The sequence below is a fragment of the Arvicanthis niloticus genome, chromosome 13, assembly GCF_011762505.2.
Source record: "Arvicanthis niloticus isolate mArvNil1 chromosome 13, mArvNil1.pat.X, whole genome shotgun sequence".
NCBI classification, from domain to species: domain Eukaryota; kingdom Metazoa; phylum Chordata; class Mammalia; order Rodentia; family Muridae; genus Arvicanthis; species Arvicanthis niloticus.
Window position 1 is genome coordinate 75,220,300 of NC_047670.1, and position 26,198 is coordinate 75,246,497.

General features: G+C 46.3%; 1 protein-coding gene across 6 annotated transcripts in view; it reads left to right on the forward strand.

Moving 5' to 3' along the window:
* Window positions 1–26,198, forward strand: part of Scn8a (sodium voltage-gated channel alpha subunit 8) — a 168,641-nt gene that overhangs the window by 112,732 nt on the left and 29,711 nt on the right. For all 6 annotated transcript variants that reach the window (XM_076912116.1, XM_076912117.1, XM_076912119.1 and 3 more), the window contains 7 exons: window positions 10,427–10,559; window positions 15,963–16,201; window positions 19,256–19,429; window positions 21,494–21,850; window positions 24,045–24,515; window positions 24,876–24,993; window positions 25,475–25,629. In XM_076912116.1, coding sequence (XP_076768231.1) covers window positions 10,427–10,559; window positions 15,963–16,201; window positions 19,256–19,429; window positions 21,494–21,850; window positions 24,045–24,515; window positions 24,876–24,993; window positions 25,475–25,629 — 1,647 coding nt within the window. The remainder of the gene's footprint in view (window positions 1–10,426; window positions 10,560–15,962; window positions 16,202–19,255; window positions 19,430–21,493; window positions 21,851–24,044; window positions 24,516–24,875; window positions 24,994–25,474; window positions 25,630–26,198) is intronic.

A 26,198-nucleotide genomic window follows, 5' to 3' on the forward strand; every position in this document is an offset into this window, starting at 1 on the left:
AGCCTTTCTCCCCTCTCTATCTGATCCTCCTTTCTATCTGATCCTCCTTTCTAGCCCTACCCTTAGGTCCATCCATAACTATTCTGTTTTCCCTTCCTGGAGTGATTCAATCCTCCCCGGTACCTTACTCCTATAGGTCCATCCATAACTATTCTGTTTTCCCTTCCTGGAGTGATTCAATCCTCCCCGGTACCTTACTCCTACCTTGTATCTAACTTCTAAGATTGTATGGATTGTAGCCAGTTTATCAAAATCTTAACAGCTAATATCTATATATAGGCCAACACACACAGCATTTGTCTTTTGGGATCTTGGTTATCCCATTTAGAATGATTTTTTTTTTCTAGCTCCATCCATTTACTTTTGAATTTCATGATTTTATTTTTTAACAGCTGAGTAATATTCCACTGTGTCGGTGTTCCATATTTTCTTTATCTATTCACCCGCTAATAGGCATCTAATCTGTTTCCATTTTCTGGCTATTATGAATTGAGCAGCAATAAACATGGTTGAGCAAGCATGCCTGTGGCAGGATGTAGAGTCCCTTACGTATATGCCCAAGTAGTAGCTGGCTCGTGAAGTAGATCTAGGCCCAGCTTCCTGAGGAACCACCACACTGCTTTCTATAGTCACTAGACATTTGCAGCCCTATGAGCACTGAATGGGTGCCCCTCTTACTCCATGTCCTCCCACAATGGATGGGTGCTCCTCTTACTCCATGTCCTCCCACAATGGATGGGTGCTCCTCTTACTCCATGTCCTCCCACAATGGATGGGTGCTCCTCTTACTCCATGTCCTCACACAGTGGATGGGTGCTCCTCTTACTCCACATCCTCCCACAATGGATGAGTGCTCCTCTTACTCCATGTCCTCCCACAATAGATGGGTGCTCCTCTTACTCCATGTCCTCACACAGTGGATAGATGCTCCTCTTACTCCACATCCTCCCTCAATGGATGGGTGCTCCTCTTACTCCATGTCCTCACACAATGGATGAGTCCTCCTCTTACTCCATGTCCTCCCACAATGGATGAGTGCTCCTCTTACTCCATGTCCTCACACAATGGATGGGTGCTCCTCTTACTCCATGTCCTCACACAATGGATGGGTGCTCCTCTTACTCCATGTCCTCACACAATGGATGAGTGCTCCTCTTACTCCATGTCCTCCCACAATGGATGGGTGCTCCTCTTACTCCACATCCTCCCTCAATGGATGGGTGCTCCTCTTACTCCATGTCCTCACACAATGGATGAGTCCTCCTCTTACTCCATGTCCTCCCACAATGGATGAGTGCTCCTCTTACTCCATGTCCTCCCACAATGGATGGGTGCTCCTCTTACTCCATGTCCTCACACAATGGATGGGTGCTCCTCTTACTCCATGTCCTCACACAATGGATGAGTGCTTCTCTTACTCCATGTCCTCCCACAATGGATGGGTGCTCCTCTTACTCCACATCCTCCCTCAGTGGATGGGTGCTCCTCTTACTCCATGTCCTCCCACAATGGATGGGTGCTCCTCTTACTCCATGTCCTCCCACAATGGATGAGTGCTCCTCTTACTCCATGTCCTCACACAATGGATGGGTGATCCTCTTTTCCATGTCCTCCCACAATGGATGATTGCTCCTCTTACTCTATGTCCTCCCACAATGGATGAGTGCTCCTCTTACTCCATGTCCTCCCATAATGGATGGGTGCTCCTCTTACTCCACATCCTCCCTCAATGGATGAGTGCTCCTCTTACTCCATGTCCTCACACAATGGATGGGTGCTCCTCTTACTCCATATCCTCCCACAATGGATGAGTGCTCCTCTTACTCCATGTCCTCCCACAATGGATGATTGCTCCTCTTTTCCATGTCCTCCCACAATGGATGATTGCTCCTCTTTTCCATGTCCTCCCACAATGGATGAGTGCTCCTCTTTTCCATGTCCTCCCATAATGGATGGGTGCTCCTCTTACTCCACATCCTCCCTCAGTGGATGGGTGCTCCTCTTACTCCATGTCCTCACACAATGGATGAGTGCTCCTCTTACTCCACATCCTCCCTCAATGGATGGGTGCTCCTCTTACTCCATGTCCTCACACAATGGATGAGTCCTCCTCTTACTCCATGTCCTCCCACAATGGATGGGTGCTCCTCTTACTCTACGTCCTCCCACAGTGGATGAGTGCTCCTCTTACTCTACGTCCTTCCACAGTGGATGAGTGCTCCTCTTACTCTACGTCCTCCCACAGTGGATGGGTGCTCCTCTTACTCCATGTCCTCACACAATGGATGAGTGTTCCTCTTACTCCACGTGCTCCCACAATGGATGAGTGCTCCTCTTACTCCATGTCCTCCAATGGATGAGTGCTCCTCTTACTCCACGTCCTCTCTCAATGGATGGGTGCTCCTCTTACTCCATGTCCTCACACAATGGATGAGTCCTCCTCTTACTCCATGTCCTCCCACAATGGATGAGTGCTCCTCTTACTCCATGTCCTCCCACAATGGATGGGTGCTCCTCTTACTCCATGTCCTCACACAGTGGATGGGTGCTCCTCTTACTCCACATCCTCCCACAATGGATGAGTGCTCCTCTTACTCCATGTCCTCCCACAATGGATGGGTGCTCCTCTTACTCCATGTCCTCACACAATGGATGAGTCCTCCTCTTACTCCATGTCCTCACACAATGGATGAGTGCTCCTCTTACTCCATGTCCTCCCACAATGGATGGGTGCTCCTCTTACTCCACATCCTCTCTCAATGGATGGGTGCTCCTCTTACTCCATGTCCTCACACAATGGATGAGTGCTCCTCTTACTCTATGTCCTCCCACAATGGATGGGTGCTCGTCTTACTCCACATCCTCCCTCAATGGATGGGTGCTCCTCTTACTCCATGTCCTCACACAATGGATGGGTGATCCTCTTACTCCATGTCCTCCCACAATGGATGAGTGCTCCTCTTACTCCATGTCCTCACACAATGGATGAGTGCTCCTCTTACTCCATGTCCTCCCACAATGGATGAGTGCTCCTCTTACTCCATGTCCTCCCACAATGGATGGGTGCTCCTCTTACTCCACGTCCTCCCAGCATGAGCTGTCACTTGTGTGATGTGGAATCTCAAAGTACTTTTGATTGGCATCTTCCTGATGCCTAAGGATGGTAAACATTTCAGTGTTTCCCAACCATGTGTGTCTTCTCGCAAGAATACTGTTTGGATCTGTGTGCCCCACTTTAATTTGGTTGTTTTCATTTTATTTTTCTTACTTTAGTTCTTTAGTTGGGAAAAAAAAAAAAAAAAAAAAAAAACAACCTTTTCCCATTCTTTTGCCTGCTCCTTAGTCAGAATGACGGTCCTCTTGCAGTACAGAAGCTCTTCGGTTTCATGAGGCCCCATTTATTAGCTGTTCTTAGTGCCTGTGTTCTCAGAGTTCTGTTCAGAGAGCCTTTTCCTGGGCAGTGAGCTCAACACTGTCCCTCTTTCTCTTCTGTCAGAGTCTGTGTACCTGCCCTTATGTTCAGGCCCCTGAGCTTCAGTTGTCTTGTTGCTTTAGCTAAGATGCCAAGTGCTAAGAGTTCACCCATCATTGAGTCTTCTCAAACAATTCTTTGTTGCATTGATTTTTGTTTGTTTGTTTGTTTGTTTGTTTCCATTTTATTGATTTCATCCCCAAGTTTATTTCTTGCCATGTACTCCTTTGGGGCTTCAGTTCTTCGTTTTGTTCTAGAATGTTCAGGTGTGTCATTAAGTTACTAATGTGAGATCTCTACAACTTTTTGATGTAGGCAACTTAGTGCTATGAACTTGCCTCTTAGAACCACCTTCATTGTGCCCCACAGGTTTGGGTATGTTATGTGTTCGTTTTTAACTCTTTCTTAGTTTCTATCTTGACCTATTTTTTTTTTTCATGCAGTAGAGAGCTGTTCAGTTTCCATGAGTTTGTAAGCTTCCTGTTGTCTCTGCTGTGTTGTATCCAGCTTTAATGCATGGTGGTCAGGTAGGATTCAGGGAGTTATTTAAATTTTCTTGCATTTGTTGAGATTTGCTTTATGTCCAAGTATGTGGCTCTCAGTTTTGAAGACCATTCTGTGAGGTTCAGAGAAGGAGGTGTATTCTTTTGTGCTTGGGTAAAGTGCCCTGTGAACACATGCTAAGTCCATTTGTGGGGTCACTTAGCTCGAGCATTGCTGTTTAGTTTTTGTCTGGGTGAACTGTTTATTGGTGAGATTGGGGTTTGAAGTCACCCACTATCAGTGTGTGGGGTCAATAGTGATTCAAGCTGTAGTGGTGTTTTGGGTTTTGTTTGTTTGTTTGGCTTTGGGGGTTGTCTGCCTTTCTATGTCACCTGCTCTTCTTACCTTGCACCATTTAATATTCTTTCTGTATGTTTAGTGTTTTAATTGTTATGTGTCATGGGGACTTTCCTTTCTGGGCCTGTTATTTGGTGTTCAGTGTGCTTCCTGTACGTTTAGAGGCGGCGTCTTCTTTAGGTTAGGGGAATTTTCTTCTGTGAGTCTGTTGAAAATATTTTCTGTGCCTTTGACCTGGGTTTCTTCTCCTTCCTCTGTTCTTATTATTTGTAGATTTGTCTTTCCATAGGGTCACAGATCCTCAGTATATTTTGTGTCTGGATTTTTTGATTATTTAACTAAGGTATCCATTTCTTCTATCTTGTCTTCAATGCCTAAGATTTCTGTCTCTGTTGTTGAGGCTTGCTGCTCAGATTCCCTGTTCGAGTTCCTAAATTTTCCGTTTCCAATTTGACCACAATGTGTGCCTCCTTTAGTGATCCCGTTTCCACGTCTGCGTCTTGAACTCTTCTCTTCATTGCACTCCACCGTTTTGTGTGTTTTCATAGATTTCATTAATGGATTCATTTATTCGTAGCCTCTCTCAGGCCCTTTGAAGTCCTGGCCATGTGCTTCAGCCATGTTGCCTTTCCTAGACCTCCTGTAGGAGGAGGCTGCTGCACTGTAGCAGGGACACACTGTCCAGGCTGTTACTGACTTTCATGATGGTATCTGGGGTGATTGTAATTCTAAGCGTTGGTTTGGTCTTGTCTTTGTGGTCTCTCTGCTCTCTCTGAGGAAACTGTGGTGGGTGTGGGTTTCCTGGTGGGGAACACTTCTGAGTCCCCTGCCTGGTGTGGCCAACGGGCCAGGGCAGAACTTGTTTCTGAGTATTGGGAGCTGATATGCAGGAATGGGGATGGGCTAGAAGGGCAGGGAGGGGAGGCTGAGAAAGTGCCCTGAGGGGAGTGTGTAAGGAGGGTCTGTGAGCACTCAGGGAATAGAAGAGAGGGAAGATAGAGGGGCTTGTGGTCTGTTTGTTACAGGGCTGGGGATGAGAGCAGAGTGGGTAATTAGAATTGGAGGACAGGAAGGAGAAAGTCACATGCCTGGTCTGCCCGGCTGGTTTCTAGGAGAGAGCATCTCCAGTGAGAGACAGGGAAGGGAAGGTTGTAGGAGAGACTCTGCTTAGTTCCCTGGGAGTCGGGGCAGAGACAGAGGAGAGGCCGCAGCAGGTGGGGTTAGTCTGGAGAACGAGAGAGGAATGAAGAGCTCCCATGTGGTTTCAAGGCCTGTGTGTTGTGTGTGTGTGTGTGTGTGTGTGTGTGTGTGTGTGTGTGTGTGTGTGTGTGAGAGAGAGAGAGAGAGAGAGAGAGAAAGAAAGAGAGAAAGAGAGACAGAGAGAGACAGAGACAGAGAGAGACTCTCACTATATGACCCTAACCATCCTGAAACTCTGTGTAGGAACTCTGTGTAGACCAGTTTGGCCTTGAACTCACAGAGATCCCCCTGCCCCTGCCCCCTTCCAAGTGCTGGGATTAAAGGTATGCACCACCAGCCATGGCTGAAAGTTTTTCTTTTTTATTAAACACTTTTGTGGTGAAATCCTGAGGTTATGGTAAATTATGTTTAATGTTTGTGAGAAATTATAAACTAATTCTCTAAAATAGTTACATTTTTTTTTAATCCCAGCAAGTGTGTTAGAGATAGCTTTGTTAGTCTTTGATTCATCTACTTTATGTATTTACTTTATGGTGCTGGTGATTGCACCTCAGACCTCATACATGCTAAAAGGGGGGAGGGGCTGCCACTGAACTACACCAGCCCCTGTCTTTTAGTTTTAGTAAAGGGGTTGATTTACGATGCTGTCCTGGCTAGTCTAGAACTTTCCGTGTAAACTAAGCAGGCCTTGGTCCCACAGACATCTGCCAACATCTGCCAACCTCTGCTTCCCAACTGCTTAAGTCCATGAGTTTATTATTATTTGCAAAGTTTATTTTTAAAAAATGACTGTAGCAAGGAGGTCAACACTCATGAAAAACAGATCCAGTATGTGTAAACTCATGTCTCTGCGAGGAAAGCACTGCCCTTCCCACAGCAGAGTGGCAGCTGTCAGGGCCGGGTCTGCGGGTGCTCAGGTCTTTCTCCAGAGGCCTGCCCAGGCCCACAGCCATGAGGCTGGGGCATACAGAGAGGCAGAGGCAGTTGGGCTGTTGAATGTGTATGTCCTCTCTTTTTAGCTTAATTTTTACTATTTTAATTATGTATATGTGTGTGGGTATGAGTCACATGATCGTGAGTACCCAGAGTTCCAAGGTGTCAACAGGCAGTTGTAAACCACCTGATGTGGGTTCTGGGACTCAAACTCTGGTCCTCGGGAGGACCAGTGTGTGCTCGTCACCCCTGAGCCATCTCTCCAGTCTGTATATGTCCTCGTTAGCGCGATGTTTAAGATCTTTGGACGTTTTTGGACGTTTGGTTTTGGATTGTTGTTTTTGGTTGAGTTGCTAGTTTCTTGGTTGTTCCAGATATAGAGTCTTTAAAAAAAAAGATTTATTTATTTATTTATTTATTATTTATTTCATGCATATGAGTATGCTGTAGCTCTTCAGACACACCAGAAGCTGACATTGGATCCCATTACAGATGGTTGTGAGCCACCATGTGGTTGCTGGGAATTGAACTCAGAACCTCTGGAAGAGCAGTCAGTGCTCTTAACCGCTGAGCCATCTCTCCAACCCCCTGGATACAGGTTCTTTAGAACACAATTTTAACATTAGTTTTTATTTTGTGATATTGCTTTCTGCACCTTGTTCAATAACTCTGCCTCTGCTTCAGTGCTATGAAAATGTTTTTAACATGCTTCCTGATTTTATATCTGCATTTCTGATCATCTCAAATTAACTTTATATAAATAAGGACTTATAAAATAAGGCGTAGGCTGGGTGGCTATCCTGTCTCTCAGCACCTCTTGCCAAAGCTTTCCTCTCCCAGCATGTTGGGATCTTGCTCACACACACTGTTTTATATATCGTGAGCCTATTTCTAGAGTCCGATTCTCTACTTATGCCAATACATGCTAACCTTCTTCATTCTGACCTCGTGGGAAGTTCTGAAGTGGGGCAGTACAAGTCTTTTAAACAAAAATCTACATGTGTTTAAAGATGTGTAACAGAGTCCCTCAAAAGTTTATTTTAACCTTCTGATTTTTTTTAAAAATCCCTTTTCTTTACCCAGCCTTTATATGTCCTTATTAATTTCAAAATCATCAGTTTTCTCCTAAAAGCCTTGACTTTTGATGGGCATAACATTGTGCTGACGAGTCATTTGAAGAGGGCAGCCATCTTAGCTCTAATGTCTGTGAACATGGTATGCTCCTTTGTTCATTTACGTCTTCTGAAGTGTCTCTCAGTAAAGCCATACAATTTATCATGAGAGCTGCTCATCTTTTGATCATTTTATTCCTTAGTATTTTTAAAAATATTACCATAAAGATATAATCTTAGAGCTTTATTTTTTAAGTATTGCCAGGATATAGAAATATAATTAAGGCCCGGCAGTGGTAGCGCACGCCTTTAATCCCAGCACTTGGGAGGCAGAGGCAGGTGGATTTCTGAATTCGAGGCCAGCCTGGTCTACAGAGTGAGTTCTAGGACAGCCAGGGCTACAGAGAAACCCTGTCTCAAAAAACCAAAACAAAACAAAACAAAAAAAAAAAAAAAAGAAAAGAAAAAGAAATATAATTAAGCTGTACATTCTATATACATTGTAGCGTCTTGTTTCTGTTGGATTTGAAGGGTTTAGAAAAACTTCCATAGAGTTTTTGCATATACTTTCTGTGAACAGCTGTCATATTTACATATTATTAAACATATTTTATTAAATATTTACATATTTACATATTATTAAACATATTATTAAACATCTGTCATATTACATATTATTAAATATGTAATAAATATTACATATTTATTACAGTCCAGTCATGCACAAGCCTGGACTTCAGATTCAACACTGATAGATGTGGTGAGATGTCAGCCTTCCTTCTTTCCCGAATCACAGGAAACGTGTTTGCAGTTGGACTCGGCAGGGTCGTGTCAGGCTGATGCTGCCCTGTTCTCTGTCCTGTCAGTCTGATGACAGACTCACCTCAGCTTTCCTTGATTAAACCCTGTTAATCAAGGATTAACTTGCTGGCCTTGTAACCTCTTTCCGGTCAACTCACATGTGGCGTAAGAAGACAGGAATAAGCATTATTCTTCGTCAATAGGCTTGAAGCTTAATTTTTTGTGGTTGGTGTGAGTTTTTAAGTACCCATCTAGGACTGGGAGTGTGGACTACGTAGCCCAAGTCCAGTCCACAGCAGAGGCAGGAGCGCTGGCTTCTGAGCAAGGCTCATCACTGAGTGTCTGGTGACTGCACCCCACCTTTTAGCCTCGACTTTTACTAATCTTGTTCTTTTAAGGTTGCTAGTAATATAGTCTGAAGAAATTATTTCTTGCTATATACAAATACAGAAAATAGATACCAAAGCCATAATATATGGAGTTTTCCATTCCATATTTGTCATCTGGTCTTTTGGGGGTGAACATTTTGAAAATCATCTGTCATGTATTCTGTAGACTGATAGAAGGGTCAACTCAGTAAAAATCTCAGATCAATCCAATGCCAGAAGTAAGTATCTAATATGGAGAGCCTTCCTATGTTCATTTTTACATGGTTATCATTTTTACAATGTAATAGATTTAATATGATTTATTAAATATTCCATCAGAATGAAAATTATGGCAAACCATTTTTTCTGAAATAATAGTTAATAAGTCATTCTTACATATACAGACATTTTTATAGAACTACAATCAGGAATCCCCAAGGAAATCAGTCATTTCTTATCTCCATTTCTTCTACAGTCCAGATACATAAACAAAACCTGGGTGAACCCAATGCCTAAGTCAGCAGGGCAGCGTGAGTAAAAACCTAGATGAGATTAATTTTATCATCTGCTAGGAATTATCCTCTGCACAGTCTTTCAGATCTAAACAAGTGTGAGGACAGAGAGGTTTTGAATAGCTTCTCAGAAGTGTTTTATTTCCAAAACAACCAAGATTATTTTGTGGCTGAGCTGATATGCTTCTCTTGCCTCATACAAATATGTCTTTTCCTGTGCTGGAAATGGTGAATGCACAAGCCACCCTGGAAGGAGCAAAGGAGTCCACACAGGTGACATAATACAGGGACAAGATGGTTAACCAGGAGATGGGTTTTAAGCTGTCCATTTGGACAGGAAAGAGAGGGGTGGAGCTCCTCCAGACCAGCAGCTGGGGAGGGACTCAGCCTCCTAATTTTCAGGTAGAGGTGAATCTGAGTTGTTTTGGTGAGCGAGCCAATTCTAGCCAAATGTTGTGGCTATGAGACTAGGACAGGAGAACACAGGGTCTGTTCCCATCTGTGTCCCCGGGGGATCTGGCATTCCCACTTTAGGCTTAACCAGAGGAGGTATTTGGGTCCCAGCCAGATTCTTGGGTCCATTGCAGATCTGGCTAACTTCCAATGACTTGGTTTCAGTCACAGAACTGAAGATCGTCCATGACCAACTTACGAGCAGGATTCCAGGGTCGAGAGTTGTTTGTTGTTGTTTGTTTGTTTAAGCCTCTTATGGAACAGGACCCAAGTCCAGTCAGACACTGGCTGTTTACTCTCAAGATGTCTGTGCTGCTGCCACAGACAGCACCTTGCCAGAGCCAGTCATTATTATAGCTTGCCGGGCTCATGGTTGGGTAAGACTTGTGGCAACTCAAGCCAAACCAAGTTCCAGCATGGAAAGGGGAGGTGGGCGTGAAGCCCAACCCTGGCTGAGGAGCTGTTGGCAATCGTCTGCTTGGGAGAGGAAGGGGGACACAAAGTTGGGAGGACAGAGAAGAAGGTGAGCGCATCCAGGAGAAACTGGGAGAGGGAGTACATGGAATCTGATCACCTTGTCCTAAATTCTTAAAGAACTAGGGGAAAAAAAAAGATTTTTAAAGAAGCCATGCGGATGATAAGGCTCTTGCTCACACTTGACTGTCAACCAAGTGGGGCCCAAGCCTTAGGCTAACCAAATACCACTCACCCCGTTTGCTTTATTTTATTTTTCAGGCAACAACTGAGGTAGAGATTAAGAAGAAAGGCCCTGGCTCGCTCTTAGTTTCCATGGACCAACTTGCCTCCTACGGACGGAAGGACAGGATCAACAGCATAATGAGCGTTGTCACGAACACGCTGGTGGAAGGTGTGTGCCCTGTCTTGCCTATCGGAGCAACTGAGCTGTGAGTGTGTGGCACGTGTGGTAAATATAGCCCCACCCCCTGTAAAACTGGGTGGGCCTTTGGAAGATATCTCACCACATACAGAAATCAGGGTCACAAGCTGTCTTCCCAAAGCCGTATGTAAAGAATCAAAGGAGTGCCTCAGACCTACCGGCAGCGTCACGCACAGGTGAGAAGTATGAAAGAACAGCAGCAAATCACTGGAGACTCTCAAGAAGCTCCAGCGAAACCACCCTCCCTGGCCTCTGCCTCACGGATTGCCTTCCTCCTCTCTGCTCTGCTGAACCACAAGCCCTTTGGGTTTTTCCTGAAGGAACCTGTACTGTGCATTATATTGTTCCTAACTGCCACTCTCCGAACACCCCTAGAGCCACAAACATGTATAATGGGTGGCTAGAACCCCAAACCATAAGTCTCTCTCTTCCGGACTTGGTGCACAGGGCATGAGCAGCCATTTTTGCATCTTACCCATCTGCGGAGTTGTCGCTGTGAGAGCTGACTTCTCTGGGTTGCACGGCTTCTCCCTGACACAGCTTGGTGCAGCCTAGCACTGCTGGTAGCTTCTTTTAGGCCGTGGTAACCCTGGCGAGGTCCAGCCTCTCTGCCGTTCTGGTATATATCCCAGGCTCCACATGGAGGTCAGCTGGGGAACTAGATTCTCTCACAAAGGATTCCCATTGGTTGGTTCTGTCTTATTTTCTTCCTTCTGTACATGCAGTTCTGAGTGTGGATATTTCTGAGGCTTCAGACATCCCGCCTCACGGTTCACTGTGCCAGGCTAACGTAGCACTAAGCATAGTCCTCAAGATGGTGGTGTGGAACATTGGCTTGCTGGCCCTAGAACACGTATTCTGAGTTGCTTAAACTCACCGTGTGTGTGTGCGTGTCTGTCTGTCTGTGTGTTGGGATGGGGTGCCATGGAAAGAGAAGCCCTAAGAAACTCCTGTAGTAGCATTGGTGCCCCCAAAGGTGCAGACAATGACAAATACTACTGAGCTTTAAAGTATCAAGTTGAACAACTGTCTTTGAGCTGCCTGTGCAGCCTCTGTTCACTCTGGGTTTTCAGTTCCTGCAGAGGTCAGTGTCTGATTCTGGATTTTCAGGTCCTGTAGAGGTCAGCATCTGGTAGAGCATCTTCAGGCTGTGTGGCATGTGCTTTGAAGTTTCAGGCGAATTGCTGCAGACTGTAAGAACTGCAAGCTGAGGAACACTAGCTTGAGAATTCTGGCTAATTTTATTATGCACTTATAGCCCAAGACAGAATTTTTCCAGGTGTGCGTGGCAATTGAGATAGAAAATCAAGCTCCCACAGGTACATTCATTATTTTCAGGGACACCACCATCACAACAGAACGAGCTCTTCGGCGCAGCCATTACTGATTGCCCATTGTGGTGGCCTGGCACAGGGTCTGGCCAGTGGGAGGCTCCAGCAACACTATCAATCTGGGCTTTGCTGTGCTTGGAGTGGTAGAGTATTGGCGTGGCGTCACTTCCGGAGACTTCGATTGAATATGAGCATGGGGCACTTGCACTTTGAAAGCTGACTGTGTCTTCCTCCCTTCTGCTGTACACATTCTCTTCTTTCCACTAGCCATACACACACACACACACATACTCACACACACTCATGCACACATACACATACTCACATACACTCATACACATACACACTGACACACGTACATACACGTACACATATTCACACATATGCACACATACAACAGAAGCATCGCTCAGGGGATGGAGATGGCTGTAGTTGGGATTGTGTTTCTTAAGGAAGAAAGCTGTTCTGCACTTCTCTGTTGATAGGCTGGACTGCTCTCTGTTGATAGGCTGGACTGCTCCCATAGCCTGTACCTGTCCCACCACCACACCCTCCTGGCCTGTTCCTGTCTTGACTCCTTTTGTGGAAGCTGATGAGCTGGGACGGCTATAAGCAAAGAGCAGTGAATGGCTACAACTGAGTAGCGTGAGCAGATTAAAGGCATTGACAAAGATCCACTGGCTTTAGCCACAGCCCTGGCTCTATTTACTGCTTGCTGCATTAAGATCATTAAATGAGTAGTTATCCCGCTTCCAAGACTTGCAACTAGGAAGGTCTGATGTCATTTTAATCCAAAGATTTAAAGAATTGCGTCTGAAGCAAAGAAACAGACTCTTGCCTACCTAAAGGTTTAGATACTGTAGTGGAGAATTCCAGAATCCCGTTCTTAAGAAGAAAAACCTCTGCCCCTCTCTACTGTATCCTGTTGAAAACTCACTCAGCAGTGTCCAGTAGACTCTGCCAAACTCCCAGCTAGCAGAACCATGAGCTCTGGGATGTGTCAGCACTGGGTCGGATGTAGGCAGACGAGTGCAGTCTCACTGTTCCTCAGAGCAGTAAAGCTGAGGAGGAGAGCGTGGAGAAGGAGGCAGAGCTTTAGTGTTCCCGTGTGGCAGTTCTAATTCCCTAGGGAGGGATGGCCATGGCCATTGCTGCTCCTTGAGCATCCATCCAGTCACTGCTGCTGGAAGTGCCGAGGCAGTGGGCACTCTTTCCTGCCCAGCCCAAAAAGTTGTTGAGTCAAGGGAAACTCTTGCCATAAACATTTTGGTCCCTCAAAGTCACTGTCCTGGTGGCCAAGGGTACACTTTGAAAACAGCTTCCAATACTCCTGGGACTGACTCATGTGGCAACCACTCAAACAATACCCGGAAGCAAGGCAGGGGAAAGTCCGCAAACCACCAAACACCTTACTCCCTTAGCTCAGCTCACTCCCCAAACCCAATGCTTTGTTTGCCATGGAGGCCTGAGGGGCTGGCCAGTAATTAACAGGAGAGCCCGTAAAACCATCAGGTACAATGTTTATCTGCCATTCCTGCCACTAGGGAAGCCGAGGCAGGAAGATCCAATGAACCCATGAGGCAACATGAGACACCCCCCCCCCCCGTCTCAAAAAATTAATAAATAAAAAGAAACTAACAAGCCTCCATTGAGCCAAGGATCCATGAAACTAAGCATCTATTGAGCCAAGGACTTGCTCCATCTCTCTCATTCATTGTGCTCTCTGTGGAGCTGCCCTCCCTGGGGGCTCTCCCTAGCTCAAGGATGTAGTTATGGATAGGAAACAGGTAGCCTGCAGGGACCCTCTGGGTGCCCCAAGGGTAGAGAACCCCCTTGCTGTCTGCTAAGACGCAGAGCCTAGTACAGTGTAAGGTGCGACAATCATGTCATCTCTCAGATGTGAACAGTCGGGGCTTCATCTTCCCCAGCAGAACCGCTAAACTGCAGACATTTGGAGAAGGGAGGAGATAAAAAAAGGACCGGAACTGAATTTCCAAATATGCACCGTAAGAATTTATGGAAATAAGAGAACCTTTGCGCTTCTCTTTTTCGGGGATGAAAACTAAATTTACCTTGGGAAAGGAGGGAGTTCTGCAGGAAAGAGGCTGAGGCAAATTCTCTTCACAGACTTCTTTTCCCACGCAGACTCCCACGTGGCTCTCACTGGGGCCCTTCAGTCTGAAAACCAAGGCAACCATTTTCTTAGCAACCAGGGAGCCAGTCAGATACCCAACCCAGACCACCTCTCCCTAAAATAAAGCCATCGCCATGGGCCACAAGCCAGCTGGCTGGAGGAAGGGAAGCAGACTGGTTGACATCCCATTCTTGGGGAAGCACTGGAAACTTTTGTGTATTTTGTTTTTATTGGTTTATTTGATTGGTGATGGGTTTTGTTTTTATAAATCAAGACTTATGCAGCTCAAGCTAGCCCAGTCATTTAGCCCAGGCTGGCCTCAAATTTATACATTAGTCTGTGTGCTAGGCTTACAGGGGTGCCCAGCTTTGAAGAGAATTTTATTTTATTTTTATCGGTGTCAGTGGGGGTTGAAGTGCTGTGGACTCAGTTCCTGGTCCTAAGGATATCCTCCTGGAAGATTTTTAAGTTCAGCTTCTTGAAGAACATCTTCACTGGATGAGGAACTTGGAATTTTGTAATCCCAACTGTTTCATTTCCTGTAATTTGAGCAAAGTCTTGCCATCTGAGCCTTGTACCAGGGTTGGTGTGGCCACAAACCGAGCAGGCCCCTGCCTTACCTGTCTAATCGTTCTTTTTAATTTTGGCTTCCTAAATAATCTGAGAGACCAGTTAGTCAGTGCCTGTTCAGTGGTGAGAGTTCCACAGTTCTGGGAACAGGCCTGAAGGAGAGTATCAGTGTCAGTGTCTGGAGAGGGAGCCTGGGAAGAAGAGCGTGCCTTGGACCAGGCTGCAAGCTCCTCCCCTCACTTCAGCCAGAGCAGTTCCTGGCTGACGTTTATGTATGGGCCACATGAGGCGGTTGAAAAGCTAGATTCTTCTCTTAAGAGAGATGGGAATAAGAAAAAGTAAAGGATGGACAAAAGAAAGAAAGTATGGAGGGGTGGAAAGAGAAACTACAGAGAGAGAAGAAAGGACTGAGAGTAGGAAAAGAGAGATGGAGGTAGGAAGGGAGAGAAAGGAGAGGGTGCACCCTGTGTAGCTACCTCAGCTATGACCTGCAGCCTCGCTGAAGGTGGGACACTGACCTGTGCTCTGAAAGCAGCAGACACATGCGTGGCGTCTGTCAATACCTTTCCTGCTGATGGAGAGGGTATTTCTGCCAGGTACACTCTCCAGAGCACCCACTATCTTCTAAATTCTGAGGCACTTGGTAGATATTTAGCTTGTTTAATTCTGTGTGTGTGCATGTGCATGTGTGTGCAGGTACACGTTTGTGCACATGCTCACGGAGGCCAGAGGTGAGGCAAGCTCCTGGGGATCTGAACTCAGGGCCCCATGCTTGCCCAGTTAAGTAGTTTGCTGACTGAGCTGTCTCTCCCAGCCCCCAGTTTGTTTCATTCTTACTGCCGCCCCCCCCCCCCCCCAAAAAAGTGGCTTAACCTTTTTCATGGCCCCAGTATTACTAGCAAGTATCTGGCCTGGTATTATAGGGAGGGGACTTTCCCTTTTATCTTAATGTGAAGGAGACCTGAGGAGGGACTGCAGACAAGCATCCTTTATTCACAGATTTCATAACGACAACCACCTGCCAGAGGAAGATACTTTGTATTCTGTTTTCTCTGTACCAGTGCTTCTCACACTTCCTAACACTGCAACCCTTTAATACAGTTCCTCATGTTGTGGTGACCCCTCAACCATAAAATTATTTTTATTGCTACTTCGTAACTGTAATTTTGCTACTGTTATGAATTGTAATGTAAATATCTGTGTTTTCCGCTGGTCTTAAGTGACCCCTGTGAAAAGGTCGTTCAGCCCCTCCCTACCCCCCCACCAGGGATCACAACCCACAGGTTGAGAACGACTGCTCCATAATGAGGGCTCTCTTTTGTTTTTTGCTCACTCCAGAGCTGGAAGAGTCTCAGAGAAAGTGCCCACCGTGTTGGTATAAGTTTGCCAACACTTTCCTCATCTGGGAGTGTCACCCCTACTGGATAAAACTGAAGGAGATCGTGAACTTGATCGTCATGGACCCTTTCGTAGACTTAGCCATAACCATCTGCATTGTTCTGAATACACTATTTATGGCAATGGAACACCACCCCATGACACCACAATTCGAACACGTCTTGGCCGTAGGAAACCTGGTAAGACAGCAGGGTCTCTGATGGAAGGACTTGAATGTGGTTTCGCTGCGGGGCTTTGCCTGGTGGGGGAAGCTAGAATTTCGTTAACTAGGAGGTGATAGTTAATTGGGGTCAAGGGAGTCCATATGCCCTGGCACCGCGCTTCTGCTAGCAGCCCCGAACCTTCAGCGGCATCCTCTCTGCAGAACTCTGAAGACGCCTCTTAGAGCTGTTGGCAGGAAGTCGGCTACAGTAGCAGAGTGGGAGACAGGACAGTGGGTTGGTTCAGCACCGGAGACAGGACTTCTGAGGTGGTTTTGGAGAACCCCTCGTCTGTTTCTTGAATTCATCCCCGTGCTGCTCAGAACCCTTCTTTCCCTGACACCTTAGGTAACAGCCCCCTAAAAGAAGGGGTTTCCGCGATGCACAGAGCACTGTACAGTGCCTGCGCTGTGGGATCTTACCTCTCATATGCTGTTATTTATGGGGAACATTGAATTCCAAACTGCTTTCCCCTCCAATCCAACTTCTGGGCCATCTTCCAGTTTCTGCTATTAGCTGAACCCTGCCAAGTTTCTTGTAATGCTAAGTCATAAATTTAATTGTATTATTTAGAAGATAGAAGTATGAAGTTCTAAAACACCAAGAAGTCATGACTTTGGGTTATGTTTTCCTTTTTTAGTACAAAGATGAGAAACTGTTGGGTTCTGATGGTTGGGACCCAGGCTCGAGCTCTAGTAGCCGATGCCGGGTGCTTCAGCACACGTGTGGTACCGCCAGCCCGTTAGCATCCCGACCACTGCCCTCCGTATTGAAAGTCCCTCATACTTCCAAGACTGACAGCCTGCACAGGTCGCCCTACACACCTGCCTGTGTATCCTGCTTGACTCTTGAGGAATCAGTCAAGCCCACCTGGACACACGTCTCACGCCCCCGCACCCCGTTGGCTTTCTCTAGCATGGAAGTCCTCTTTGCCCCACTTAGACCCTGACTCCTACCCTGTGCCACCAGTCTGTGTACCACTACCCACATACTCACTTCCACCTGGCTCAAACCAGACCACATCCTCACCCTCCTGTGCTCTCAGAATGGGCCACTTCTTTTGGGGGGCATCTTCCCTACCTTACATGGGGCTTCCACTTCAGGGGAGCTCTCCCTTACTCGGGTCCTCCCTGCGGACATGCTGTCTTTGTCCTGCTTGAGCTCCTCTTCGCTGCCAGCCCCACTTCACCCTTCAGTGTAGATGCAGTCCCGTCCTGCTTGGGCCTGGTTGCCACTGTAGTGTAGCCATCCACTGCAGATCACAGCCCACCTCTAATAGCCCCCTCCATAGTGGATAGAAGCCCTGCCCCCTGGCTGATAGCCATGCTGTTCATCTGCATGAAGGTCTCACTCCTTCTTGAGACCTGGCTTCTGATGCTGGAAACCCTGCCTAGCCCCAAGAGCCGGAACCAGCCCCTCCCTGTGAATTAAAATACTGTTGTATAAAAAGTTCTCTGTAAAAAACGTAATAATCATAATAAGCTGGGAGGTAGTACACACCTTTAATCCTAGCACTTGGGAAGCAGAAACAGGCAGATCTCCGAGTTCAAGGCTATTCTGGTCCACCAAGAGAGTTCTAGGACATTCATGGCTTAAAAAAAAAATAAAAAATAAAAGAGTAATAATCAGTAAGAGTCATGTGTGGGTAACCTGCACTGAGGTATTGTGGGTATCCTGCCCTGAGGTATTATGGGTAACCTGCCCTGGGGTATTGTAGGTATCCTGCACTGAGGTATTGTGGGTATCCTGCCCTGAGGTATTATGGGTAACCTGCCCTGGGGTATTGTGGGTATCCTGCCCTGAGGTATTATGGGTAACCTACCCTGAGGTATTGTGGGTAACCTACCCTGAGGTATTGTGGGTAACCTACCCTGAGGTATTGTGGGTAACCCGCCCTGAGGTATTAGCCTTGTCACAAGCCTCTGTTCTGTAATTTGATATTCTTCCAGCATGTTACTTTCCTAAGGCCTGTGGGATAGGGACAGCCTCAAGAAATGCAGGGTGCTATGTGGGGGTTGGGGGGGGCGGCATAAGAAGCGGAGAAGAAGGGAGCAGTTCTTGCATACAACATGCCACAGATGAATTGGCTGTTCCACTGAGAGGTCAGAAGGAGGCAACAAGTGTCCCACAGTGAGGGATTTCCTTGAGAAAATTTCATTCAGTAGAGCAGTAACAGGCAATAGAATGGATCAGGAAGACCATGCACCAGCTGAGATAGACTTGCAACAGCTGGGAAATTAGGCCCGAGATATTCTGTATTGTGACATATATACATACATACATACATACATACATACATACGCGTTTAAAAACTGAGAAAAAGATCATAGAAAATGGTAATTATATGCAAAGCAGGGAGCATGGTTTTGTACACTTTGGACAATATGTGATTGCTTTTATCCCTTAAATTGTATCATATGACTAGGTCTGGTAATATATAATAGCAATATATATCAAAATGATAGAATATATTGTGAACAATTATTTTACAAGTGTTACTTCCTTTTAATTGATGTATATTGTGTGTGTTTATAGGGTGCGGCTATTATTTCAAAACATGTAAACACTGCACGGTGATTAGTTCAGAGCAATTAACAAATGCAACACCTCCAACACTTACCTTTTTTTGCGATAACCATCAGAGTCCTCTCTAGCTACTCTGAAATATGGATACATTGTTGCTGATTATAATTACTCCCCCATAAAATTAGACCACCAAATGCCTGCCCACTTTTAAAAGGTGGTAGCCTTTTTGTTCATATTGCTTAGATTATTTCTTAGCCGCATGCCACCCAGTATGAACTGAGTGGTTCTGGAGACAGAGATGGAAGTGCTGAGGCTGAGAACTTCATTCATACAAAAAGGAGCCTGCCCTGTATGGACACGGGTGCCCATGGGACGGCTAGGTGTTGATTCTGCAACATGGAGGCCAAAGCTGGCTCTTGATTCCTGGGTATGTTGATTGATTGAAAGAGGTGATAAGGTGTGTTCCTTCCGGTGCCCCCTCCTTACCTCCTGCCTCCACTCCTGCAGGTGTTCACTGGGATCTTCACGGCGGAGATGTTCCTGAAACTCATCGCCATGGACCCCTACTATTATTTCCAGGAAGGCTGGAACATCTTTGACGGATTCATTGTCTCCCTCAGTTTAATGGAGCTGGGTCTCGCAGACGTGGAGGGGCTCTCAGTACTGCGGTCTTTCCGACTGGTATTCCAGATTCCTCCAGTTTCTCTGCCAGTTTCTGTCTACTAGACAGCACTTTGTATAAAATAACTTAGGTTGGGTTGGAGAGATGGCTCAGTGGTTAAGAGCTCTGGCTGCTCTTCCAGAGGTCCTGAGTTCAATTCCCAGCAACCACATGGTGGCTCACAACCATCTGTAATGAAATCCGACGCCCTCTTCTGGTGTGTCTGAAGATAGCTACAGTGTATAAAATAAAATAAATATTTAAGTAATTAAAAAAAAAAAAAAAAAAAAAAGATAACATAGGGCATCTCCTGAAGTGCACCTGCCTCACTGCAGTTGGCCAATTAGTTGACCTCTCCACTAAAATCTTGAAATCTTTTCTGTTAAATGTAAAAATGTATAAAAGTTTGAAATCAATAAGCCAAAAAAGCTAGTTCTTAGAGGTCACTTAGAAAATAATGATGACTTCAGAAGATGAAGGCTTCCAGGGGCCTACCAAGCTCATTTGATTAGCTCCTCAGGTTGTTTCTCTGAGTATTAAGAGAATCTCTGTGTTTAAAGATGGTTTTCTTCATTTCTTCAGTGTGGTAACCTCTTCCAGAAATTGAAGGTAAAATAGTGTTTTTATTAAATTATACTGAAATTAGTCATCAAACATTGACTTCATTTTCCATGTTATTGGTGATTAGTGTCATTTTGTTAACATATTTGTATAAGGAAATGTTAACGTTGGTAAGTAATTCTGGAGAAGCCACTGTAAACACAGGCTTGAGCGACACCTGGAGCCTCCGAATGACCTTGCTCAGTTTGTTCCTCTGAGTCAGGACAACAGCTCCGAGTTTCTCATGGAGACAGTCAGCTTCCTGAGGAAAGAACTGACTGTCACTCACGGGACTGACACTGCATGCGAGGCACCTCGCTGAAATGGCTGGTTATGATCCAGTCCATAGTTGAATTTTTTTTGTTTGTTTTTGTGAGATTTATATGTTTTACTTGCATACTGGTGTTTTGCCTGGATGTCTGTGTGCTGCATGCAGTCCCTGAGGAGACCAGAAGAGGGCATAGGGTCCTTTGGAACTAGAGTAACAGGTGGTTGGAAGCCGCCAGATAGGTGCTGGGAATTGAACTGGGGTCCTATGCTCTCAACTCCTGAGCCATCTTGCACCAACATCACCCCCCATATAGTTGACTTTTTAAAAACTAGTTTTATCTCAGTTTCAAGAGAAAGGGTTAAGTGAGAGAGGAAGCATGAAGACTAATATTTTGAATAACTCAGAAGCCAGGCAGGAAAAGCTAGTCCAGGATGGCTCCTGGTGAGTCTTGAGCTCTTAGATCAGAGCTGCATCTCCAGTCAGCACAAATTACTGCTGTTGACATCTACCAAGATGTCCATGTAACCTGTGGCTCCTGACACTGACACTTCACTGCGGAAGTGTTATAATTCCATTGACCAACACACCCTGGCTTCATGCATCATAATTCTCAACCTGTTTGCCAGGATCTTGTGATTATTACAGAATATAAATACTTATGATTGACAGACACCATAATCTGTTTTCTGAATTATTAACATTGATTGCCCCTTCCACAGATGTTACCTGCATGTGGTACTGCCTCTCCTTGCCCCAAATTATTCTGAACATCTCACACTTTCATATCAGCCATTGGTTAGTTGTTGGCAGGCAAAAGGAAATCCTTAGTATTTTCTAATGCGTGCTTTCTGATGTAACAATTCTCCTACAGACTGCATGACCCTTGCTAGTTCATCTCTTTGAGAACTCAAGAGTCAAATCAGAAATGGCTGTGTTCTGACTCAATGACATGAAGATCCAGGGGTGGGTCCTTGGGTCCTGGACTTAAAGTTTTTATTCGATTTCTGAACTTCATCAGTTTTCTCTTATCCATAACTCAGTTTAATCACTTACAGTCTGAGACATGATCAGGAAGTTCTGAGAATTCCCTAAGGATGAGTCTAAGCCAATCTTTCTAATTCTGCATGTTTTTTTATTTTGGCAACGTCAGGTGAGGTAGGACATTATCATTTCCTTTTATTATTATTGTTGTTGTTGTTGTTTTTCTCCTTAGCTCCGAGTCTTCAAATTGGCCAAGTCCTGGCCCACCCTAAACATGCTGATCAAGATCATCGGGAACTCGGTCGGCGCCCTGGGCAACCTGACCCTGGTGCTGGCCATCATTGTCTTCATCTTCGCCGTGGTGGGCATGCAGCTCTTTGGAAAGAGCTACAAGGAGTGTGTCTGTAAGATCAACCAGGAATGCAAGCTCCCTCGCTGGCACATGCACGACTTCTTCCACTCCTTCCTCATCGTCTTCCGAGTGCTGTGTGGGGAGTGGATCGAGACCATGTGGGACTGCATGGAGGTGGCCGGCCAGGCCATGTGCCTCATCGTCTTCATGATGGTCATGGTCATCGGCAACCTGGTGGTCAGTACCGACTCCCTCGCCCCATCCCACCAGGCTTCTCCACCACCTTCTCTGGTGAACTCTTTCTTGGCTCAGATCCGCTTTAAGGCACAAATGAAGGAATGCCTGTTTATTACCAGAGTCTCGACTGAGTCATGGCACTCTATAACTTGGTAACCCGAGGTCATGATCGAAAGAACAAACCAGAGTAAGGTTAAGTGATTCCCCCACGGACTCAGGTCATGCACAGCTGATAGACTTCAGGGGCGTTGTCTGTCTGTCCTTCCAATTACAACAAGTTACCTTTTTCTAGAAAAATCAGCATCTGTTCACCTTGGCAATGTTGAAATCCCGGGCTGTATATTTGTTTGTTGTGGCCTCCTCCACATGCATTGTTGAACTTTTAACACCATCTCCAGTCTCTGCCCACCAGCTACTAGTAGCATCTACCAAATTTCAATGGCCAAAATGTCCGCAGATGTTGCCATGTGTTCACTGGGTGACTTGTGCCCCCTACAGCAGGGAAAGTGGCTCCCACAGTCCCTATAGAGTAGCTCACACAATCCCTATAGTGCAACTCACACAACCCCTATAGAGCAACTCACACAACCCCTATAGAGCAGCTTACACAGTCCTTATAGAGTGGCTCACACAATCCCTATAAACTCACATCAATCAGTTCTCCCAATTCTTCTGTAAGAAGCTTTCTTGCACTGAACACATTCCTTGGAGCCAGCCATGGCTCTCCCATAGTAAAAACAGTCACCACAATGCATCTGCAATCCCTGACACTCTCCACAGTCCTCCCCCAAGTCCAGGTCCTTCCCCCACCCCTTTTGTGTGGGCAGCTCCTGCCTTTATATGTCTTTCTTCACATGTTCCTGTACCCACAGCCTTCCTCACAGCATCTCTTGGCTGCATCTTTGCATTTCTATAGTATGATCACAAAACTACCTGCATCATAGTCTCACAAGGTTCAGTCAGTAAAAAATCATAGTCACATAAGGTTCATTCAGTTTAAAAAAAAAAAAAAAAAGGCAAAGCCAGGCCCTGCACCAGATCAGAGTCTCTTCAGGTTAGGCAAAGGAGATATATGTGTTACCAGATATCCAGTTGGTCAGACTGTATCAGCCCATCTCTGTCTCTGCCCCAGCCTTCTGATGTAGCTGACAGGAATGACTCTTTGAGATCTTGATCATTGTTTATACCCCTTCATTTCACAGCAGTTAGCAAGCTGGGTGGTTCACACCTGTAATGCCAGCACTCAGGAGGCTGAGGCATCAGGACCGTGAATTTAAGGCCAGCTTGGGCTACATAATGAGACCAGAACAGTAGTGTGTGTTATCCAACATGGTAAAACGGGGAATTTAAACAAAGCTCGCATTTCATGGCTTGACGTCTGGCTCTGCAGTAGACACTGAAGTCCTGACCCTGGTGGTCCTGCTGTAGCTGTACATGTAGCCGGTTTACAGGCTCTGCCCCTGCTCCTAGCAAAGGGATTTTTATAAACATTAGGAAAGCAGAGATAACTCACATCTTTTTTGCCTAGTTGTTGATATGTTACAGGGCCTTGCACATGCTGTGCACGTGATCTGCCATTAAAGTGTCCCTGAAGCTCCAGAACACACCCTTGGGGGAGGGTGGCATACGTATTTCAGTTTTGCCTTCTTGGTTTATGAAAGTATGGCTCTGGAAACCTAATTTTATTTTTCAAACTTGGGTCCTTTGAGACATCTGCTAACACAAACCCATGACTCTGCGCACTCATCTGCCCTCCCCAGTCATCCATACAGGCAGTTTTGGTCTTATTTTTGGATAATTGTCTTTCAAAGTGAATACAGCCTTTGCTTCTTGTCATAAGAAAATTAATATATTTTGGGCATCGTCATACACAGGTATAAGTAGAGAGGGCCAGGAAAAGTGCAAAACTCCTTACAGTAGAAACAAAAGGAATTTCCATCTGGTGATGGGGTATTTAAAATACCATCTGGAGGGGCTAAACACTTAGCACGCTAGCATGCACAAGGCCAGGCATTCCATCTTTTGCACAAAAAATGAACAAAATGAACTATGACAGGAGCCAACACAGCACAGAAACCCTTTGCAGTCTATGTGACTCTGTTGGCTTCCGATTTGTAACCCTGAGGAGAGAGGATAACTTCCTAAGACAATTCCATATTTGCTCCTTTTTCTGCTGCCACTGCTGCCGCTGCAGGTGCTGAACCTATTTCTGGCCTTGCTTCTGAGCTCCTTCAGCGCAGACAACCTGGCGGCCACAGACGACGACGGGGAAATGAACAACCTGCAGATCTCCGTGATCCGGATCAAGAAGGGCGTGGCCTGGACCAAATTAAAGGTGCACGCCTTCATGCAGGCACACTTCAAGCAACGGGAGGCGGATGAAGTGAAACCTCTAGATGAGCTGTACGAGAAGAAGGCCAACTGCATCGCCAACCACACCGGCGTGGATATCCACCGGAACGGCGACTTCCAGAAGAACGGGAACGGAACCACCAGCGGCATCGGCAGCAGCGTGGAGAAGTACATCATCGACGAGGACCACATGTCCTTCATTAACAACCCAAACTTGACCGTCCGGGTCCCCATTGCTGTGGGCGAGTCTGATTTTGAGAACCTCAACACAGAGGATGTTAGCAGCGAATCAGACCCTGAAGGCAGCAAAGATGTAAGGTCCAAACCAAGAAAACCCTCCATGTTGTGTGTGAGGACCAACGGGGCACTCTCGGCCCCAAAGACTGGCTCAGCTGTGGGCTTCAGGGAGAGATTTACAGTAGCCACTTTGAGAGCCATTCCAGTCCCCCAGGGTCGTGCTAGGTCTTCCCTTGGGGACGGAGCTCCCTGGGCTATCCAGAGTTAGTTGCATGGATTCTGCAGTCCACCCTTTAGTTTGTCCCTGCTCTTAATCCACCTGACCCTGTGGTTAGTGTCTGTCTGTACCTGACCCCTAGCAGAGGTCACGTATGCGTGATCGAGGGCCGTGATCCTCCCACACAGCTCCCTGACCATCCTCTTCCTTTGTGTCTAGAAACTGGACGATACCAGCTCCTCAGAAGGAAGTACCATCGACATCAAGCCTGAGGTGGAAGAAGTCCCTGTGGAGCAGCCTGAGGAATACTTGGATCCAGATGCCTGCTTCACAGAGGGTGAAAGGGGCAGGGACAGGCTGGGCATGAACTGTGCGCTATTCAGTCATGGCTGCCCAGGCTGGAGGCGCTGTGGCTGGGCACCATCTTGGTGCAGTTTTTTGTTGTTGTTGTTGTTGTTGTTGTTGGTTTTGTTTTGTTTTGTTTGGGGTTTTTTATTGCGTTTTAAAAATCATTTTTCTTACTCGGTTCTGACATACAAGTTCCCAGTCTTAGTTTTCTGTGCCTGTCTTCTCTTGACACTGGCCCCCAGACTACCATTAGAAAGGCCTCCGCGGGGCGCTGTGCTTCCCGCCCCTCTCACAACTTCCTTGTAGGGATCTTTGTGATTCCAGAGGTCTCGCCTTTTTATTACCCTTGCAGCATAGTCTCAGCGGTTCTCACCATGTTCAGCTGCTACCCTCCCTACTGTGGAGTGGGAGCCTGGAAAGGGACCAGTCATAAAGCGTCCAGTCTGACCTGACTCTCCCATTGGTGCCAGGTTGTGTCCAGCGGTTCAAGTGCTGCCAGGTCAACATCGAGGAAGGACTAGGCAAGTCATGGTGGATCCTGCGGAAAACCTGCTTCCTCATTGTGGAGCACAACTGGTTTGAGACCTTCATCATCTTCATGATTCTGCTCAGCAGTGGCGCCCTGGTGAGAGTCGTGAGAATGAAAAGTGGCTGGTGGGGGAAGGAAGGGTACAAAGAAACACTGAGCAGAGGCTGGGTGAGGTTTCTGCCCAGTCTTTTGATAGACAGAGGTCCCAAGAACAGGAATGTGTTTAAGCGCTTTGAGCTGGCTGGCATGTAGCGCCCTGAGTCTAGAATCCACCCTTCTTCACATCTGACCTTAAGACGAATCCCAGAACCTTCAATGCTCTTTGCATGGGGATAAAGACAAACCTGTCACTGCCAGCTTTGCCCTACCCCAGGCAGCTTCCTGAGATGAGTGTCCCTCTTCACAACATCCAGAGTGCTAGCTCTTCATTTCCGTTCCCGAGGTAGGCAGGATGGAGCCCTCCACTCAGCCACGCCCTGGAAGACCCACCACATAGCTAGTGTTCAGAGATCCAGGTCTGTTCTGGTCTCAGTGCTTGGCAGCAGGGAGCCGTGCAGAGCTGAGCAGAGATTCTTCCTCTCATGGACTCATTATCTTGGCGTTTGCACCCTTGTTCAGCTGGGCTGTCACAGAGGACCCTTCAGAGAGGCTGAGAAGGGCAAGTG